The following is a 22992-nucleotide window of genomic DNA, read 5'->3' as shown; positions in this document are numbered from 1 at the left end:
CTCGTTTCACAGGAATACTGCGTACCAACGTAGAGGAGAAAAGTACGAATTACGCGTTGAACTAAATCTCTTCATATCATCGTTAGAGAGGACTCACTAAACAAGGACCAAACATTTTTGCTTTGAGTAATTCACTTTGGAAACTATCAACAACCTTCGTCAGCGGGGGGTTTTTAGTTGAAGAAAAAGATGATGAAAGTTTACCTCATGTTGGTTTTGTCAGCGGTGGCTGTCTTCGCAGAATCGGTGAGTAACGAGCAAAGTTGTATTACAATCAAGTGACATTAAGATATAAAGGGTTGAAATGTGTGTTAATCGTTTTTATAACCACAGTTAAAGAAAAAAATTTGGTTTGTCATCGCTTCATGGGTAAATTGCAGTCAAAGTAAAGATGATGTGTTATCTAATGCGTTAGCCCTCTGACAACAGACCTGATAAAACAACAATTTTCAACTAAATGAGCACGTTAAATTATGTTTGTTACCTTTACCTAGTATTCTTAGGATCAAGTGTCATCAAGGGAAAATTCTCTTTAAATTACTGTTAAGATTAGACAAGCAAGTAATCATATGGATACACAACTCTGGGTTTCCATGTACGTTATTTATATATTTTAAAGCGTGAGTTTCATGGCTTTTGGCACCCAGCTAGTCTTTCTCATTCCTGTGTGTTGAGTAATCGAATGAGCTGCAGTGGCTTTTATGTGACACTCTTCACGCTGCAGTGATAACTAGCTGTATTTGAATTAGACTGGATCCATTCCACTGTTATGGTTCAGTCTATGAGGTTTACTTTTCCAACGATGCACTATATGCAGTCACCCAGTGAAACACCTGTGAATAAGATGCCACAGCTTTGTGCTGGGCAGTTCTTTCATAATTCAAAAGAATAGCTGGGTGCAGATGTCTTTGCAGCCGGCGAGTGGGAAGCAGGGCTGCAATAGAAGACAAATGCCACCCAGTGTGCATGACCAGTCAGCCACACACTCATGCAAATGCTGAGCTAAAACACTCTTTTCTCTCACAGACCATTGGAAAGGTATTGTCAGACGCATCACAGATCTATCCACATCTCAACACAAACAGATGTAGACTTGGAGAAATGTCTCTTGACCTTGTCTGTTGATGGTTTGAATGTGTAATAATATTCTCTTAAGCAGTTTACATGGAACACTAAAACATGAGTTCAGCAATGCAGCTGAGAAATAACTGGCCTCTTAGTACACCGGACTGTTTGATTGGATCAAATTAATCTCACGAGGGAATTTGGGAACAAGCTCGCACACACCAAACCCCTGGTCCTTCCAGGCAGAGAAGGCCGCAACATTCCTCGGAATCATGCAGAAGTGTCTGTGTTGCTTTCATCCCCCTCAATCTCCATTCTTTAGCTTTTCCTGAGGAATGTGACCCCTCCTGACCTTGACCAGCCTTCTTTTGGGATTTCACACACTTCGGCGGATTTAAGTGGTCCGTCTCTTTCATCCAAATCTCTTCACTTCAACCACTGGACAAGAGTGTTGCTTAAACTCAACATGACACACAGTCACTTAAAGGAACATTCTGGGTTCAATACAAGTTAAGCGCAATGGCATTTGTGGAATAATATTGATTACCCCAAAAATGAATTTCAACTTGTCCCTCCTCTTCTTTAAAAAGCAAACATCTGGGTTCTAGTGAGAGACTTACAATGGAAGTGAATGGGGCCAATCCGTAAACGTTAAAATACTGACCGTTTCGAAAGTATAGCCACAAAATGTAAACAATATGTGTGTTAACACTATTTTAGTGTGTATAGCAATGTCCCATGAAAGTTAAGGTTTTAATACTGAAATACTACATTAGGACTGTGGCGATACAATCAGATATTGAAATATCGCTCTACTTTTTCTCATGTTCTTGTATCGACACTTTAGATCCATGTATCAATATTTATATTAAACTATTTGTGTATTCATATTATGTGAACACACCCAATAAAGTTTGCACACTGTTACTTCCAAATCAATATAATGAGCTCACCAAGAGACACAGATGTGATGTTTCAAGCTGCATGCCCTTCGTCAGACATTAGTATATAATTTAAATGTACCCAAATACATTGGAATTGAAATTGGAATTGATTCGTCATCGAATCAAATTATGGTATTGTGATGTATCGCAATAGTGTCTAATTAATCGTGATGTGTATAGCAATACGTATCATGAGGTTCCAGGTGATACCCAGCCCTGAACTACTACATAGCCTAATATTACAGAAATTACTACTGTAGTAGTAGTAATAATAATAATAATAATAATAATAATAATAATCATCATCAATATAATATTACAATGATATAATATTCAAGTTGACTGGGTTCCAAAAATAATGAATGGTAAGCTGTGACCATATCACAAATTGGACAAAATCAGGTACAATATGAATACGAAGAAGACGGTGTTTATTTTATTTTTTTATTTATTTATTTGGTTGTGGCAAAAGTGTAAAGGTCCAAGTTTAGCTCTTTTTAAGAGGACTCAAGTGTGAACTCTCAAAGAGTAGCCTTTGTATTGGCAGTAGATATTACATGGGCAAAACATTACCAAATTTTGATAAAGGAATCGATTACTAGTTTTTGTTTATCGCAGTTGAAATCGCAGTATTTTTCAATATAATCCCAATATGACTTGTTCAAATCATGCAGCTCTATAGTCAAAATTATTCCCGAAAAATGCTGTAGATTGAGCTCAACTTGTATTGAACCCGGAATATTCCTTTTAAAACCTCGAGTTGGAGTTCACTTTTCTCTCTATTTGGCCTTTCTGTTATATTAGAATTGTACTTTTAACATTGTATCGCTACTTCATTTTTGTTTGTTTCGAGTTCATGTCACCCTATTCAGCGTATACTTATGTAATGATACACAGTCACTGTAGTAGTAACTCGAGGCCATTTTAAAGCAAAAGACATTCTGTCTAATTGTAGATAAGTTTGAACTCTAATTCCATCTCTGTCTTTCTAACACACTTTCTCCAAATGAGATCCCTCCTCTCCTTATGTTCTTGGAAGTATTGTACATGTATTGGCCATCTAATGACTATGCAAGATGTCCTGCTAATGGTTGCATTATGAATTTGATATTAGGTGATTTGCATACAAAAATGCTTTATTTATTCAGTTAATTATTTTTGGGACGTACGATCGTGATGAATACTTTTGCCAGGATGTAATGATTTCTGCATTGCTGTCCACTGGCCTAGAAAAGTGCTTTTGAGGATGGAATGTTGGCACAGAGTTAAAAAGGTTTTATTTCCTGCTTGGGTGAAAAAAGTTAGGAATGCATTTATTCTTATTTAACTATTCTTAGTGACAGCAACTCTACTGGTTGAATACGTCTCTCAGTGAGTTTATTTGAAGAACATAATGGCCTGTACAAGAAAGCTGATGTTTGCGAGTCCAAAGAAATATCTTGAGGCCATATAAAGGAAACCCTATGTGTTTGAGTAATTTAAACAGACCACATCCATTGCAGTTCCTCTTCTTTTGCTTGTGGTGCCATTAACCATATGCTATCCAGGCTTTGCTTGGAATTGTTGATTGCCAGCCAGCAGCTGTCCTTCATAATGACATCCACTTGCTTGAGTTTGAGTTTTCTACTTATTAGGGTGGGGCGGATGTAACACCTTTTAGTAGTCCTGTAGTAGTAGAGGTGTAATAGTAATCATTGAGTAACTGATTGATTTGTAGACTTGTAATAACAGCCTTTGTGTTTGGGGTTTGTCTAATATATCTAAATTAATCTAAATTGTCTTTATCTACTCTTAGCAAGTTTTCAGTGTGGACTACACCCTCCCCCTAAGCAATGACATTTCCATCATACCTTTTGTTTTTTCCTGGTGTGCCAATGTTTGTACTCCTGAAAATACCCATTCTTCAAATAAACACCCATCTGGGTGTTTTCTTCAGGTCTCTAGACCAAAGTCAGTCTAAACACACCATTGATGTCCCTGAAAACAAAGCGCATGGTACTCTTTCACATCTAATAACACATTGACTACTAACTTGCAGTATCCCAGATTATGTTCTACATTATTGTCATTAGTCTTGCTCATTTTCTGCACAATAGTGGTCTAGTTTTGGAGGTGAAGACTTGAATTATCTTGCAGTCAAACTGTCCACTTACATCTTGATATGTGTAGATTATGGTTAAATATTTGAAAAAAACCTGTTAAGGACATATTTAGTCCCAGGATCAAAGGTACAAATATATATATATATAATATAAAATAAAATACACCGATCAGCCACAACATTAAAACCACCTGCCTAATATTGTGTATGTCCCCCTCGTGCCACCAAAACACGGCCAACCCGCATCTCAGAATAGCATTCTGAGATTATATTCTTCTCACCACAATTGTACAGAGCGGTTATCCGAGTTACCGTAGTTCAAAATCTGAAAGTTCTGCTAACTTGTTAGGGTTTAAAGTGCACTTAAGCACAACATATATATATTTTGTATCATATATATATATATATATATATATATATAATTTCTTATTTGTACTTTTTAGATTCTGGTGTAAAATAGGACAAGGACATTTTCTTGAAAGGTTTTTAAATACAGGTTTTTATACTTCATGGTACGTTTTGTACTGAATTTTAATTTATTAAAAAACTAATCATTTTGTCCAGACAGAATTATTTTCATTATTAGGCTACAGTAATATGAAAAAGGGTTTTACATTACAGTAACTGGGAAATGTGCTTTATTTGTCATGAAAATAATTTGTCGTGTGGTTTTTTTTTTTTTTTTTTAATTTTAAGACTCCCCATTATAGATCGTGTCAGTTTTTGAAATACATTGTACTTTATGATACTAACTCCAGCCTAATATAGGCATATTAATGGCAGTTTTATGACCCCTGTCCTTTCTTCAATCCTAGTCAATTAAACATGGCTTAATTCAATCTCTTTAAATATTAAGTTCAGATTTTAACCAGTCAGGAAAGCACTGAAAAGCTTGTATAACTCTGCTAAAACACAACTGATTGTTTGGGCCATTCAGAATGGCTCATTGTGAATTAAAAAGGCATAATGGTGAGAAGCTTCATTAATAAGCTACTGACAAATAGCAGGAAAGGCCTATCACACTTCCTGTGGGAGAGAAAAGAGGTTGAATAGTCCTTTTTGTTTGGTTTGGTTGATTTGAAGATCTTTAAGGAAGAGACCAATCTTGATTCCTTCACATGCCCTAATGCTTCAGGGCAGTGAACAGGTGTTAGAGTGAGAAATTGGAGTGTGATTGAACAATGACATATCATTTACCAGGAAGGTGAGTCTTTCCGCCTTACTAGTGAGAACTGGGTGTGTGGGGAAAACTGCTATAAATAGTTCCAATGAAGGTGGAAGGAATCTGGAATTCTGCTGCCCTATGAGTGTGTTTGTGATTGCGAAGGGGGATGTTCTTTCTGTCCTGTACTGGGCGAGAAATGTACTGTATATCTCATGAGGAGATCAGATGACACAATGCGCGGGTAAATCCGATTGGTGGGACTGACAGACGGCGTTGTGTTGAGGACTAAGGCTGTAATTGGTTGTGACCTGAAAGGACAGCAAGGAGATGATCACTAGCATCACCGTCATGCAAACTTCAGGGTCACTGATGTCATTATCACATAGAATAACAAAGAAGCTAAAACTGAGATTTAAAACGGTCAAAGTTATTTAAATATTGGCCTTTAAACTCCAAACAGTCTTTAATCAGCTGATCACCAAAGACAAGCTACGTGTGGTTCACCACAGTAATGAATCAGTCACTGATTGCGATTGGTTCTCTTTCCCTCTCCCATTGTGACTCACTGGAACAGATGTCTGCCCATTTGTCAGCAGATGGTCTGATTTACTCCCAGCTTTGCTAGTCTTGACTGAAACTTAGTTTAGTAAGCTGGAAAATTTGCACAGGCTTGGCTTCAGTCACTCCTTTGCTATACAGATCACTTTGAGGAGAAGGGCCTGGAGAGTTCAGTGAGCACTAGAGCGTATTCATACCTGTAGACATGTACATGCATGTGCAATCTTTCCATTTGAAATAACTACTGTGTCTTAGTGAACATATTGTATGGGATCCTTAAAGTACAGAGGACAGGGCAGGACATTTTGTTTTGTGAAATAGTTTTGTGTGCCCTCACAATAGTTTTGCATTCCCTCGCAACATTTACAATGGTTTTACTAAAATAATCATATTGTAACCTTAATATTCATTGTAAAACCATCGTAATAATACAGGAAAACAAAAACTATGGAAATGGAAATCATAATTGTGTGGTTATTTTGATTTTTACTACAAATTCCATGGTATTATTAAAACTGTAGTAACCTCTATATATTAACCATGGTTAATCTAGTAAAACTATGGTTACTACAGTCTACAGTATTGATAGCTCTTTATTGTAAGGTTACGTTTGTTAACATTAGTAAATGCATTAGGTATCATTAACTAACAATGAACAATTTTTTTCACAGTATTTATCCATCTTTGTTGATGTTAGTTAATAAAAATAAAATGTTTCATTGTTGGTTAATGTTTGTTCTAACTAACTAATGTTAACATATACAATTTGTGATGTTAAAAATGTGCTAGAAGCCTATATGTTGAAATTAAAATTAACCAAGATTAGTAAATGCTGTAAAAGTATTCATTGTTAGTTCATGTTAACTAAGCTACTAACTAATGTTAACAAATGTAACCTTATTTTAAAGTGTTACCACAATATTACTATAATAAAACCATAGTTAAACTGTGGTATGTGCATAGTAAAACCATAATACCCAAAAAATGATGGTCTTTATTACAATAGTTTTATTTTTCCCATATTATCACTATGGTTTCACTACGAATATCATGTTAAAATACGGTTACTGTAGTAAAACCATGGTAAACTTATTGCGGGGGCACGCAAAACTATTTCAGAAAAGAAATTGACCCAAAATTGAAAATTCTGTCACTGTTTACTCACCCTCAATGTTGTTCCAAACATGTTTGATTCTCTGTCTTCTGTAGAGAGAAAAAAAAAAATAATCAGGTTACTCTTTTCTGGACAATGAAAATAGGTTATATTGTAACTAATGGCTGTCAAGCTTTACAAAAGCACCAGGGAAATGCCATACAATTTGTGTGCTAGATTTCAAATACAGCTAATCCAAATATGTCTTCTTGAAGCTATATGGTAGCTTACACCTTGTCTACAACTGATGCAGCGCACCGCAACGGATTGAGACTGTCTACACTGGATTCGTTGGGGGGGGGGGAAAACGTCCTAAATGACGTGTAGCGCAAACAGGGTCAAGTCAGCTAGACTTGAGCTATATTTCAATGGGTGAAAAACTTGTGTCCTACTTTTTCAAGTGAAATTATTACAAAATGATTTGTATTATTTGTGTAGATATGGTTTGAAACAAGATTATTGAAATGAGTAGATAAGACCAAAAAATATCACAAGCTGGCTTTGATGCACACATGATATTGGGAAGGTAAAATCATTTTATTTTAGATGAACGGGTTAATAAATGTAACGAGGCATCTGTCTACTTTCGGCACGACTTGACTGACAGTGTAGACCTCATCATTAATTATAATGGGAGCGATTTGCGATGTTTGTTATGCCTCTCGTCCACACTAGAACGGCATTTTGAAAACACTCCCCATTATCGCATATTTTGGAAAACAGTGATGTTAGGAAACTGAAAAGTTTAGTTTTTAATAAAATACCAATTTGTGTGAATGTGGCCTTACTGTGTGGAACAGACATTAGTGGTTTTAAGAAATGTAAGGTGTTATTCGCTTATAATTTTGTGCGTATTCAACTTCGTATCATGATGGGTCATGAGACACGCAAGAAGCGTTTGGTGTCACTGATGTCAAAGCTTGCGCGATGCGTTTTGACAATGCTAGTTTGAATATGCGCAAGTGCAAAAGATTTTGAGAGCTACAAATTTTAGTGTATAACGGCTTACATTTCTCAAAGAGCTACTGCCATTTACTAAAATGTTATGTGTTCCTTAAGAAATATAGTTTTTTGACACATTGAGCTTTTTATATGCACATTCATGTCCTGATTATTCTTAATAAGCCAACAATGTGTAAGGTCATGGAAATGCTTTAATTGGTTTTCCTTTATCAATTTTGCACTGCATGTGAAAACCTTTTACCGGCATTCTTATGACTTATCCAATATTAGCAGGTGTTGCGTGCATACCAGTTTACGTTTTGACTTCAAAAGCAGAGAATAATAATTGATTTTAAATCCCATGTAAAAACAATTTGCTTGTGTTGTCGAATTTGTTTTGGTTATTAGCGCATTGGTCACAAATACACTTGATAATGTTTCTTATAAATGTTGGTGGGGGTTTTTCTGGTTTTGTAGTGTTGTTGATGGGGAAATTAACATTTATTTCCTGTGTTTTGTTGAGAATTGTGAGGGACTTTCTATAGTATTTTTAGTTTGGTTTGTGGGATTTCTTTTAATTCTTTTCAAGTGGGTTATACCTTTTGCTAAGAAGTCAAGGAGTTTCTTATGAGAATTTAACCATCAGTTTAAAAGAACCAGGGTTTTCAGTCAATTCACTGTCAGTGGGCATCCGCTATACTTTTTATGTACGCTTTTATTTCCTCAGAGCTGAGCGTTTCTTAATGTAGGGGGATTTTGAAGTGGGGTTTTATCGCACTTTAAGGCCGAAAACCATAAACTATGTCAGTCTCTCGACACACACCCTCTTGTGGTTTTTGTCTTTCTCTCGCTCTCTTTCTCGCTCTCCCCTTTTCTTTTATTATCTTTGAAAAACAGCAAGCTAGAGATGACTTGCAGTTTCATATGGCATTTGCATGATCCTAGTTTTCCTGGAAAATGAGTCGGATCCCCTAGTCTTTATTCTGGTCTCATTTAAGAAAAAAAACAAAAAACCTCCCTTGAGTGACTAAAGCCCCCTTCATCATGATGGCGCCGCAGATGGCTGCCTCGGTGTGAAGCTCCTCAGTTCTTTTTTTGTTTTTGTCCTGTGTTTTAGTAATCTTTTTCCAGTCAGTTTTAACAGAGACGAACTGCTGAACATTCGACAGCATGTATCAGACAATCTTTTCCCGGTTTTTGAATATTCAGACGTTTTGCTATACATTTTAGTCGGAGGTGCAGCTCTGCTGTTCAAGAGACACAGGCGAGGGAGACGAGCCGGTGCGCTGGTCAAACTCCTTTGGCACTGATTTCAAACAGCGCTGCAGAGTATTCACTTAGCGAATCTCCACTCTCTTCCTAACAAAACAGACAAACTACATCTCCTCACCCACACAAACAAGGACTTTTCGACCTCTGCCTTGTGCTTCACAGAAACCTGGCTGAGTGAAGCCATTCCGGACAGCGCGTTACATCTGCCAGGCTTCCAGCTGTTCAGAGCGGATTGCATCGCGTAGTTAACTGGGAAAAAGAGAGGCGGTGGAACATGCTTTTACATCAATGAAAGTTGGCGTACAGATGTATCAACGTTAAAGAGGATGTGCTGTCCTAATTTGGAAGAGCTCTTTATTAACTGCAAGCCTTTCTACTTGCCGCGGGAGTTTTCCTCGTTTATTCTGGTGTGTGTGTATATCGCGCCAAACACGTGTTTGAATGCGGTGCTGCAACAGCTGACTGATCAAACCACAGACATGGAACAACAATACCCGGACTTCGTTATTTATTATTATTATTATTCTTGGGGATTTTAACAAAGCAAATCTCACACCTGAACTGCCCAAATACAAACAGCACATCACATGCCCCACCAGAGACTGGAACATACTGGATCACTGTTACACAACAATAAAGGATGCATATCGCTCTCTCCCTAGAGCAGCTTTGGGACTCTCTGATCACTGTCTGGTTCATCTTCCAACCTACAGGCGGAAATTAAAATCAACCAAGCCAGTAGTAAGGACTGTAAAGAGATGGACCAATGAAGCAGAGTGGGAACTACAAGCCTGCTTCGATTGCACGGATTGGAGTGTTTTTGAGGCTGCAGCCACAGACCTGGACGAGCTCACAGATAATGTTACATCATATATCAGTTTCTGTGAGGATATGTGCATTCCTACTAGGACTTATTTAAAGTTCAACAACAACAAACCGTGGTTTACAGCAGAGCTCAGGCAGCTTCGTCAGGCCAAAGAGGATGCTTACAGGTGTGGGGATAAAGTCTTGTACAGTCAGGCCAGGAACGCACTGAACAGGGAAATCAGAGTGGCTAAAAGATACTCTGAGAAGCTGAAAAGAAGTTTTCAGCTAACGACCCTGCATCAGAGTGGAGTGGCATGAAACAACTCACAAATTACAGGACTCCTACTCCCAACCCTGTAGGGAACCAACAACTGGCTGACAACCTGAATGTGTTCTACTACAGATTTGAAAGGCCCAATCTCGCACCCCACACCTACTCTGACCTTCACTTCACACAAACACCAACACCTCCTGCAACCCCCCTCCTCCCCCCTCCTGCTACTCAACCTGCACTTAAGATCTGTGAAGATGATGTGAGCCACGTCTTTCGGAAACAAAAGATGAGGAAGCTCCTGAAGTTTGCAGATGACACCACTGTCATCGGCCTCATCCGAGATGACGAGGAGTCTGCATACAGAAGGGAGGTTGAACAGTTGGCTGTCTGGTGCAGTCAAAACAACCTTGAGCTGAACGCGCTCAAAACGGTGGAAATGATTGTGGACTTTAGGAGGAACACCCCAACACTGACCCCCCTCACCATTCTAAACAGTACTGTGGCAGCAGTGGGGTCATTCAGGTTCCTGGGCACTACCATCTCACAGGACCTGAAGTGGGAGACCCACATTGACTCCATTTGTGAAAAAGGCCCAGCAGAGGTTGTACTTCCTTCGCCAGCTGAGGAAATTCAACCTGCCACAGGCACTGCTGATACAGTTTTACTCGGCAGTCATTGAGTCTGTCCTCTGCACTTCAATAACTGTCTGGTTTGGTTCAGCTACAAAATTAGACATCAGAAGACTACAAAGGACAGTTCGGACTGCTGAGAGGATTATTGGTTGCCCCCTGCCCCCCCCCCCCTTCAAGAACTATACACTTCCAGAGTGAGGAAAAAGACTGGAAAAATCACTCTGGACCCCACTCACCCTGCCCACTACCTTTTTGAACTGTTGCCTTCTGGCCGATGCTTCAGAGCTCTGAGCACCAGAACTGTCAGGCACAGGAACAGTTTTTTTCCCTCAGGCTATCCATCTCATGAACGGTTAAATTGCCCCATTAAGCAATAACTATGTGCAATACACAGTTTAGTCTTATATTTATTCAACACATCCAACCTCTTCTGCCATTTACATTCCTCTGAAAAAATAAATAAATTTGCACCTGTACAAAACAGATTGTATTGGAGAGAGAGAGAGAGAGAGAGAGAGAGAGAGAAAGTTGTTTTTCTTATTTATTTATTATTATTATTATCTATGTCTTGCTGCTGTTTTTGTATTGTTGTACACTGGAAGCTCCTGTCACCAAGACAAATTCCTTGTATGTGTAAGCGTACTTGGTAATAAAGCTGATTCTGAAGTTTGTCACTGGGCTAACCATAGTGTGTTTGCCTGTGGGCTGACAGATCATTGTGTGTAATGTTTGAGATTTGTCAAGGGTGGTTACTCGATGTTCGTTGGCAAGAGTACGCACCTGTGCATTAAGAATGTTTGTGATTTCCTGGTATGTGCAACTTTTCAGTGAGTCATGTTTGATAAATCTGTTTTTGACGGTGAGCAGGAGAGTGAGACAGATAAAGACCCTCAGCCCCTGTCTGATGAATTCTTTCATTGTTTTACACAATACCCGCAAACTTGCGGTAACTTGCTAACTCTGACTCGCTGCTATATCATAGCAGGACAAAATATACCGTACAAAATTGTGTGTGAATCAGGGTTTGCACTATTCAGAACTGAATTGAGTGTCTTTTTTAAATTCCAATTCAATTCCTGAATTTGCATTGAATAGCAACACAGGATGCAAAATTGTGATCCGATTTTACATTTTGGCTATTAAAATCGAATTAAAGTAGAATGAAATTCATAGGCCATGGCCTATAACTTTGGGTAATTCTCACAAAACCTGTCAAGGAAATGTCCTGGCAATATTAAACACCAAATCAATTCAAAAAAATATTAAATAATATTTTGTATAAAGAAAATGAAGCCTACATTTATAACCATTAAGATTGTGTTCTAAGCACATATAATGTTTTTAGTAAAATCAGCAAAAAGGAAAGTCTGAACCAAGGGAGGTACTATAAGGATGTATAAATTAAGGCTGGGTAAAAATAGATTTTCCAATGCATCGTGATCTTGGTTTAAATGATCTCTATTGATTCTTAAATCCCAAGATCAATCTTTCATTCTATGTGGCAACCCTCTATAATGCAAGTATATCACATGCTAAATGTCTATGATGAGCCACTGGCTGGTAAATGTTCATATTTCACTTACAAGTGATTGAGTAGTATAGTGGAGAAGAGCGTAAAATTTTGGTTAAACTCGTTCTGTGCGTCCAAAGACGAGATCCACTGATCCATATGTCATTTGAATAATGTCTCTTTTAATACCCTTTCTGTTTTTCACAGTCAGTTGCTGATTGAAAACGACAACAAAAAAGAAACTATCATTCAAGGATGTGCTAAAACAACACACATCTTCTCTCGTTAAATGCGCTTACTGGCTGAAACAGGATATCTATATCAATACCCAGCCCTAGTATAAATTCTTTAGAATTAAGGCTGATGGGCACGGGTACTCGGACGTGGGAACAATGATCGATGGTGATCATGCATGATGTGACTTCTAACTTAATTTGAAATTCAGTGACAGTTACCTGGTAACTAAATGCAAACGTGTCAAAGTGGAAGCGTATTTTTAATTTTGAGATTGATTACGTTGTGATTTTGAGGGGTACATTGATTGTCAGATGTCTCATAGCAACCAAACTGATCTAAGATCATTACAATCATCAAAAGAGAGTGTAATTAACCATGTTTTGAACACCTGTCTCTGCAAAATATTTGCTAAACACGTTTTATTAATTTAATGTAAGAACTTTGACTCATTAATGGATATTATTTAATAAAAGTTAATGTTTGTCTCTGACTGTAAACCTCCCTGCCCTGGGTAACGTAACACACACCTGCATCTCAAAGAAATGGGAGTTGAAGAATTCCACATGAGTTTCCAAGTCTGACATAATGTAATACTGTTGCACTATCCACAGTTGAAAGGTGGAAATTCCAAGTTGAACGGAACACTTCGTGAATCATCACAGCAACAACAATACGGAGCATTGCAGCTTTTCCCACAGGAGCGAACACTTGGGGACACACACACACACACACACCAAGTGTGTGGCAGTGGACTCTACGCGCTGCGAGTGTTTCAGTTAGCTATACAGAGTGCAGCTAAATGGAACAGAATGTAGCGTCTTTAAAAAAACTGAACTTTAACTTAACACGCATATTAAAAATGCAGTGGTTATGGCGTCTCCTGTTAATCCAACCGTGATTTAAAAATAGATGGTTCAGACAGTCACTAAAAAAACTGGTGACCTGGTTACTATGGTAACCTGAAGGAAGAAAACACAGACGCACGTTCTGCACATTCTTTCATAGAGTTGGGCAGCGAACCTTCACATAAAGACAAAATAAGGTGCATTATATTTTGATTATGCAATCTTTTGTACATTTTGTAACCGATTATTTTATAACAGCCTATAATAATGAATAAATGACACACTGGAACAACAAGACACAATGCAGCAAAGACGTTTGTCAAGCATGTTGTTGTTGTTGTTGTTATATATATATATATATATATATATATGAAAATGGAGAGAAAAAATAACTTTGGGGGATGGTTTAATTTGCCCCCAAACTCTTTGCACAACAACATGTAGAAGGCTTACAAGATGGAAACTTATTTTGTGTGATTTGTTGACTTCCTTTAAATACCAATTTATTAAATTCAATTCATCAGTTGAAAGGGAGCCAACTCCTAAATTTGGAATTTTGCCGAACCCTGGTGTAAATTTAGTCCACAGGTTCAAACATGCAGGCGGATAGGTGAGTCATGTTATTGTGTGAAAATTGATTGATGTTTCTCCCTTAGAACATGGTGCCAAATGCCGTGTGGCTGCGTCATTTTGTGGCGGTTGTTCTTGAAAATGTTTTTTTTTTTTTTTTTTTTTTTATAATGTTTGGACCTCTTGCAACCATAACAACAGCAAAAATATAAATGGCCACCTGTCCGAGACTTGATTAGTGGCTCGAACCCTCCCTGGATTGCTCGAGAGAGCGACTCAAACGAAGAGATAAATATGCCTTAAAAATGAATTGCCGTTAAGCATACATTCACGTGGTGTAACAAATTATTTTTTTGTGTGTGTGTTTGCAGGTAAGAGAAACGGAAACTTGGGTACCTCTAAAAAATAAGTCGCACCATGAGGATCTCGAGTCGTCCGGTGACTCTCTGAACGGAGATTTTGAGTTCACTGAAGTAAACCCCACAACTGATGATGAGGATGGCTTTGAAGATGATGATGATGATGATGATGATTACGATGACATGTCAGGCTCTGGAGACACAGAGGTAATTAACCCTCAGCTCTCTCAGCCAATTCTCTAATAATGTCAATTTCATCTAATAATGATGAAAACAAACTGTTAAGACATTTTTACTGGCAACAAGACAAAAATATTAAGAATAGTGTTTTTGTAGTGGATCTACAGAATGCAATTTATTTTTGGCACTAAAAGTAGCAACATTGGACTCTCTCAAAACCTAATAAAAAAAGGTTTATTTTTCTCAATCAAAAACAAATTAGAAATGAGATTTTTCATAGAAAATTAAGCCTATTGTAGTCCTATTAAGATTTTTAACATTATGACATAATTGTGACAATTTTGCACATTTTAGCACCCAATTCATAATACCGCAATGCATTTATACATCATAGTAGTATTCCATTGGCACTGTCTTTTATTTTCGAAGATTTTAGTAATGGTAATCAAACTGCATCATTTTTGAACATAATACAGTCAAATTTGACTATTACGGTAATGAGAATCAATGGAAAAAAACTGGAATAGTAAAGGTAAAAACGTCCGGGTACGTCCGCGTTACGGCAGTGAGAATTGGGGAGAAATGTGCTTAAGTGCCCTAAAAATAATGTCACAATGAAAAAGTCTAAATGGTCATAAAAGTTGTTCACTTTCTTCTTGTAAATATTTTTTTTTTTTTTTTTTTTTTGATTTGGGGTTAAATGCGATTTTCTTGATAGGTTTTGTGAGAATCACCTATTAGCTGTTTTGAAAGGCATTGCCAAAATATCAGTACCAAGCAGTCTGTACACAGTTTAAAAGGTAGACTGTAACCTGTGCATCAAACTTTGTCGTGAACATATCCTCCTTTTGTCAGATTGTGGACATCGATAACTCAATCCCTAATCCTGAGCGTCCAGTTCCCCCAAAGCCCACCACTGACGATGAGGTTCTGATCAAGGACAATGAGGTTGTCTTGCGTAAAGTACCAAACCAAGACGAGTCTCAAACCAGTAATGTGCTCATGTCTCATGCTGGAGAGGAGAGCTTCTTCAACAACACAGAGGTGCTTGCGGGTAAGGGCACAGTTTAAAGTTTTCATACAGCTAACAATTTACAAACAAATTATCAGTTACAGTGGCCTCAAAAGTATTTGGACACTGCATAAAGGCCTTTTCTCAGAACTAACTTCAGTTTTCTGAGCCATTTTTGTACTTACCTGGATAAATAACTTTTAACCAACTGGTCCCAAGTCGGTTCCCCTCAAGTTCACACAGATGACCTAGCAGAGTAACTACAGGTGTAGTTCATCACAATAACAATGGACATGTTCCACTAACAATCACAAAGTGTCCAAATATTTGTCCATTTTGAACCGTGTATCTATTGGTTTTTCTCATTTGAAACCGAACAAGCTTATAGTAAAATGTTTTGCTTAACCCTCATCAATTGTTTTAGGAAAACTATTGGCTCTAGAATTTATTTTTGCTTGTTTATTAGGTGCTACTAGTAACAAATCGAAAAGTGAAATGGAAAATGTACACAGCAGTCTCAGGATTAGAAAAGCTTAACAGAAATTAACGACATCTTGTTGTGCCAGAAGTTTAACCCTTAAATGACAGTCTAGATTGTTGTGAACAATATTCAGTCTGTTTAAATAATTTAAATTATGCGTTGTGTAGAACGAAGCCAAAATACAACATCCATGCATGTGGATGCAGAGTCACACAATGTTAAAGTGTTCTTGTGTTATCTTTCTATAAAATTAATATTACTTGGTTGTAAATTTGTATTATCTAATGCAGTGACGTTCATACATATTTAAAGTGTGTGGTGTAAATGTCCAAACACTTTTTGGGGCCCACTGTATATTAAAAAAAATCAAAGCATGAAGCAGATTGTGGTTTGGTTATGCCTCCCTCACATTTCTGTTTCTGTTTTGTAGCGGTTATTGCTGGTGCAGCTGTTGGTCTCGTCTTTGCCATACTCCTCATCGTTGTCCTCGTCCACTTCGTTCTCCGCATTAAGAAAAATGACGAAGGAAGTTTCGACCTCGGCAAGACGCCCATCTACAAGAAAGCTCCCACCACAGAAATCTATGCATGAGCATACATACAAACACACTTTCTCTCTCTCTCTCTCTCTCTCTCGAACTATAAGCTCACACAGTGCCTCGGCCCTACGGGTCGCCGCCAACCTCTCACGTACCACGACAACACAGAAGGACCTCACAGGAATATTACTGACTGGACATTTGCATTGAAATCTCATAAGTCATGAAAAGTGACTTGGAGAGGACAGTGTCTGTTTGCAAACTGCTCAATTCAAAAGATGACTTTGTCTTTTTGTTTTTGCTTCCTCTCAATTTATTGCCTTTTTCATGTGGCCCATTGCATCCATTTTTTTTTTTTTTTTTTTTTTTGTTTTGTTTTTTTTAAACACTACAAGGTACAATGGAGCTTTCACAGGTTAAAGGCTTCAGATCATCAATGGACAATTTTAACCACCTAGAGAGGTGGTTACTGTAGCCTTTTTACATTTAAAATGTCTTTGTTTTTAAATCTGTGTGCTGTAAATCTTATTAAACATCAGAGATGGAACCAAATTTTGGGCATACAATATATCTTTAAAACTAAATTCTTTTTGCTACGGAGAGCAACATTTGAAATCGATGTGCTATAATAATGTATACCTATTTCGATCATGGTGTTGGAGGATAATGTTCATTCCACATATCCGTATGTAATAGCTGTGGTGGTTTTATAAAAGTTCATTCAGAGACTAGATCCACTACAGTGCTGCTTGACTGTCAGCTAAGCTACTTTATCTGGTACAGATTTTGCTGTTTTGCCGTTGATTGAAAATCAACGTACCGCAAACTGGTATTGAACATCCAGGGATCTGTGTGTATATAAAATGTAAAACTTTGGTACTTAGCCATAAGCCATTTCTTGACAGCCTTTTTATTTACCAAATATTTAAATGCCAAAATCAATGTTTATTTTCGTATAATTCATCCCGGTATTTGCTTTTTTTGGACACATGTGAAACACAGTTGCGTATGTATCTATTCGAGAACAATGACCAATGCTAGTACTAACTTTTTGTCTCTCTTCAGTGTTTTTATTTTTTTGGTTTTAATTTCACTGTCATATTTTATTGCCTGCCTTCAGGTTGGGGCTTTCTCCCCCATTTAGCTGTTGTACATGTGATCATTTTTATTTTATGGTTTTGTTTTTCAATTTATTTTTTTATACATTGTAGTGCAAAAGTTCAAAGGCTGTTAGTCTTTCAACAGATTTTTAAAGAGTTTCTATTTCCTTTTAGACCTTTTTAAGCTGAATCTATTTATGTTTTTTAGAAGGATATTCTGGAGTAGTTAAATGGGATGTGAATAAGCCATGTGTTGCTTGCATGGTGAAAAATAATACAAATCTGCTGCTTTGTTTGGTCACATCCAGATAAAAATCACTGATGTACTGGAGAAGTCAATGAATCATTGATTTCTACACGCAGGCTCTGATCTGTTGAAAATAAAGCTATTTTATGCACATAACCATCTGAAGAGGTCTCTTGTGTGTTTTTTCGTACTTAAAATCCTCCGATATGTTTACCTTTTAATGATGTTCCTATGTTTTCTCCCTTATTAAAAAGTCAGATGAAAGGGTGATTGAAATTTTAGCTGTATTGTCAAGATTAAAAGGGACGACTGACCCAAAAATGGGAATTTTGAACATAAAATTCATGTCGTTTCAAACCCGTATGACTTTCTCCCACAGAACCCAAAAGGAGATGTTAGGCAGAATAAGTCACATTCACCATTTACTCTTACTGTATTGAGGAAAAAAAAAAAAAAAGATTCTATGACAATGAAAGTAAATGGTGACTGAAGCTAACATTGTGCCTAACATCCCTTTTTGTGTTCCGCCAAAGAAATAAAGCGATACTGGTTTGCAACATGAGGGTGAGTAAATTATGTTAGAAGTTTCATTTTTGGGTGAACTTGACCAAAAGCACACCTGAATGGTAAAAATGATCTGAAACCAGAAATATTGGGTTGCAAAGGAGGATGTTTGAAATAGGAAGCATACTGATTTACAGATGGGTTTGAATTTGAACTTAAGGATGAGATCAGATGTTTCAGATATCACAAACTGCCAGGGGTGTGAAAAGTACTGAGAAATTCTACTTCAGTGAAAGTATGGACAGTGAGTGAAATTTTTACTCAATTAAAAGTCAGAGTATCTAGCCAAAACTTACTTGAGTGAAAGTAAGAAGTATTCACATTAAATTGTACTTGATTGTACTAATTGAAAAGTAACTTTTTTCCTAGCTAGAATGAAATCAATAGAGGAGATTATGTGAGAGAGGATTTTGTTAAATTCGACTGTCGCCTTTTTACTGTCATATTTCTCCCCCAGGTGGCATTCGCACCTGGTCAAAGAATCATGTTACAATAACTACATTTTGCAAAATGATTTTTATGTGACCTGTTGTATGTAACAAAGCAATTTATTGGTGGAATGAACACTAGTGGCACTAAAACAACAATGAATTACTTTCACACAAATCACCAGTAAAACGGCAGATTATCAGTTCATAAACACTAACTTTTCACTCTGTTCCTCACACAATGCTATCTTATGACATATAAACGCTTTTACTATAGAGTATGACTCATGTTAACGTTTGCATTACATAACCAACTATATTTACAAGCTTGTTTAAGTGTGATCAAAAACTGCACTGTAGCTCAACTGATAGAGGGTTGCACATGCAATACAAAGGACTGGGGTATGAGTCCTGAAGAGCACACAAGTTGACACGTGAGCCCCAAAGTGTCATAGAAGCACCACAAAATGACATTGCTTCGGAAATTGTGTTGTACATCTCATATTTGCTTTTTCTGACACTATCGGTTAGGGTTAAGGTTTAGGGTAGGGAGGTAGGTTTTGTTGATTTAAATCTCAATAGAACAACCTTAAAAACCTCATCTGTTTGGAAGAACATTTCACTTGCTTTTAGCGCCACACAGTGGACATTTCACTTTGGAATTGCCCTGAGATGTGTAATAAACCACATAATTTTATTTTGCAAAAATGTTGCCACAGTCACGCAGTGTCATTGCATGGGAGAAGGCACTCATAAATTGCAATGTCAGAGCACCCAGTCCCTTGAGACACAGAGAAAGATAAATAAAAATTTGAAATAAGCTTTGGAGAAAGTTAGTAATGTTATTGGTTTTGTGAATTGTTTTCTGAGGTTTGCTACCAAACCTTGCTGTTGAGCAGATGGATTTTAATTAATATTAAAGGCACAATATGTAATATATTTACTGTACTAAAGCATAAAATTATCATAATATTTTATCAGAGATTTAGGAAACATGCTAACCTTTGACCTTTGAAAATATCCGTTCCGTGCCGGAATTTATGTTTGTGTTTTGGCCTGTGTGATCCCGCCCACTGCCCATTTCCCAATAGTATTTCGACACCCCGGGTTGCCAGATTTTAAACAAGTTAGCGGGCAAACACAGCGCGCTGCAGCCATGGAAGCCAGCTAACATTGACAGAGTTATATTGACTGGTTTATAATTTGCAAACAATAAAAACATTGCAAATGTATACATTATATGATCAACTTACAGTGTAAGGCTCGTCGCTTGCCATTGTCAGTTTGCTCGTTCCTGTTGCGTGTCCTCAACCTGGCAACCCGCGTGAACTTTGAGTCTGGGGAGGAGGGGTGGGGGAGACAACTCTCTCCAATATTTTTAATTTGGACTGCAGTACCCATTTTAAACGCTTGATGACTATGTAACATATTGCTTCTTTAATATTTACTCAGATTCTCAATTGCTGGTTTTATAGTTATTGTTATAATTAATCGTTGCCTAACAACAACAATAGCAAGTGTAGAAATAAATTACATATACACATTTAATTACAAAAGCGTTTTGTTATATATATATATATATATATATATATATATATATATATATATATATATATATATATATATATATTATTTATTTATTTATTTATTTATTTATTTATTTGACTTCATAACTGTCAAATCTGTTGAAGTAGCAGATGTTTAGAATAAAGTTTAGGACAAAAACCATCAATATTTCTCACTTTGTGCTCATAGTTTTAAATCAATTCTTAAATGTTCTGAAATGTGCTATATAAATAAATTGACCTTGACCTTGACATTCAGTCGGGCGTTCACATACGGCGGTCACATAGTCGCACAAATATTTCAACGTATCAGAAGCTCAAATCAGATCCGAAATTCCACCTCTGCAGATGGTCAGAATTCCACACAGGCGCCATTCGACACTCTGTCATTTGTCGGATCCACTAAAAGGGCGGCTGCAGTCCAGTAAGTTGAAAGAAAATGTTCTGCAAAAATGTAATGAGTACTTTTCAAGTTTAAATAAAATGGTTAGGAGTAAAATGTACTATTGTTTTTCTTTGGAAATGTAATTAAGTAAAAGTACAAGTATTTCGTTTAAATTGCACTCAAGTAAAGTACAAATCCCAAAAAATAATACTTAAGTATTTTTACTCAATTACTTTACACCCCTGCAAACTGCAATGTTGGCAGTGGAAGCAGGAAGATGGTGGTTGACAGTTTAATTTACTGGAGAAGGAAATATTTTATATTAAAGACATTTCTAAAGATTACATGAATATTTTTATTCCATTATTTTGAACAGTCAAACTCACAGTCCATGATAAGAATAATGGGTCTCTTTTGAGGAACAAGTTCTGCATCAGTGTAGTAAAAGTGGAATGTCTCTTTAAATGGTTGAAAACTTTGCTTACAAAGGTTACAAAAAGGTTTAACTGCCCTTCTAAACTGAGTTCTATAGTTCTATAGTTAACGAATGTTTCCAAGAACCGCAACACGATCACACTGGAAATCACCATGTTGCTTCCGAAAGTTCATGTACCCTGAAATCAACCCCATACTGCTGAATTACTGACAAATGCCATCCCACATAAGAAAGTTTTGCTTCGCCTTTCCAGCGCTACTTATAGCATGTTGCGCGAGCTACTTCCAAAATTTGGGTTCTAGTATCTAGAAGGTAACCCCCCGTTACATAAAGTCTTGTGAGAGCCACGCTGAATATACAGAAACCCTACACCTACCCCTAAACCTACCCTTAAACTTAACCCTACCACTAAATCTAACCTTAGTAACAGCAAATGAGACTCTCGCGAGACTTAGGCTGCCAAGGGGGTTACCTTCTAAACACAGCCCATGGGGAATCAGGATGTCGGAAGTCGCATTTTTGGTCTTAAAGGGATAGTTCACCCAAAAATGAAAATTCTCTCATCATTTACCCTCATGCCATCCCAGATGTCTATTACTTTATTTCTTCTGCAGAACACAAACAAAGATTTTAGAAGAATATTTCAGCTCTGTAGGTCCATAAAATGCAAGTGAATGGTGATCAAAACTTTAAAGGAAAAGGATATAAAGGCAGTAGAACAGTGATCCATAAGACTCCAGCGGTTAAACCCATATCTACAGAAGCGATATGAGAGGTGTGGATGAGAAACAGATCAATATTTAAGTCCTTTTTTTACTACAAATCTCCACTTTCACACTCTTCTTCTTTGAGTATATCACCACCTACTGGGCAGGGAGGAGAATTTATTAGAAAAAATGACTTATATATGAATCTGTTTCTCACCCACACCTATCATATCGCTTCTAAAGATACTGATTTAACCACTGTAGTCGTGTGGATTACTTTTATGCTGCTTTTATATGTATTTTGGACCTTCAAAGTTGGCCACCATTCACTTGCATTGAAAGGACCTCCAGAGCTGAAATATTCTTCTAAAAATATAATTTTGTGTTCAGCAGAAGATAGAAAGTCATACACATCTGGGATGGCATGAGGATGAGTAAATGATGAGATAATTTAATTTTTGGGGTAAATTAGCCCTTTAAAGTACCTTTTTACTCTACTGACAGTTAGGTTTAGGGTTGATTCTTGGGATTTATTGTATAATCTATTTACTGTATTACATCATTTACAACTAGAAATAGAAATACAACTCGCTTTTGGCGCCACTCTGTGGACACTCCGGAAGCTAGAGCCTACATGTGCCCATATGTTCAACAGCATTTCCAGCTTCGGCCACTGGGGGGCAGTGATTTGAATATCGGTCAGAACAGACCAATTTAAGTAGCAGAATTTTTGAACTACGGTCATCGAATTCTGAAAAACCTATATTGTAACATCAAGAACTTCTTAATCTCCAAAGAAGAAACTTATGTAGTTAAAATGGCTCTTGATAAGAGGCAGTTGCTTGAACCTAAAGTGCTGCAAAGAACCTTTGATAGGTTCTTATTTCTTGTAACCAACACGCCAAGTTTAAATAT

The 22992-nt window shown here is 37.1% G+C and overlaps 1 protein-coding gene across 1 annotated transcript; it reads left to right on the top strand.

Annotated features, from left to right (window-relative positions):
* Positions 1-18153, top strand: LOC127446443 (syndecan-4-like). Its single transcript, XM_051707347.1, has 4 exons — positions 1-246; positions 14447-14641; positions 15470-15668; positions 16538-18153. Exons 1-4 carry the CDS (start codon positions 190-192, stop codon positions 16696-16698), a joined length of 612 nt encoding a protein of 203 aa, XP_051563307.1. The 5' UTR covers positions 1-189; the 3' UTR covers positions 16699-18153.
* Positions 18154-22992: the final 4839 nt, after the last annotated feature.

This window comes from Myxocyprinus asiaticus, chromosome 9, assembly GCF_019703515.2.
Source record: "Myxocyprinus asiaticus isolate MX2 ecotype Aquarium Trade chromosome 9, UBuf_Myxa_2, whole genome shotgun sequence".
NCBI classification, from domain to species: Eukaryota; Metazoa; Chordata; class Actinopteri; order Cypriniformes; family Catostomidae; genus Myxocyprinus; species Myxocyprinus asiaticus.
The sequence above is the reverse complement of the archived record's forward strand: the minus strand, read 5'-3'. Positions and strand labels throughout refer to the sequence as shown.

Excerpts from the sequence above, each read along its gene's own strand:
- LOC127446443 (XM_051707347.1), top strand. The coding sequence starts at position 190 with ATGATGAAAGTTTACCTCATGTTGGTTTTGTCAGCGGTGGCTGTCTTC. Across the intron at positions 247-14,446 it reads TGGCTGTCTTCGCAGAATCG|GTAAGAGAAACGGAAACTTG; the intron begins GTGAGTAACGAG and ends GTGTGTTTGCAG. Across the intron at positions 15,669-16,537 it reads CAACACAGAGGTGCTTGCGG|CGGTTATTGCTGGTGCAGCT; the intron begins GTAAGGGCACAG and ends TCTGTTTTGTAG.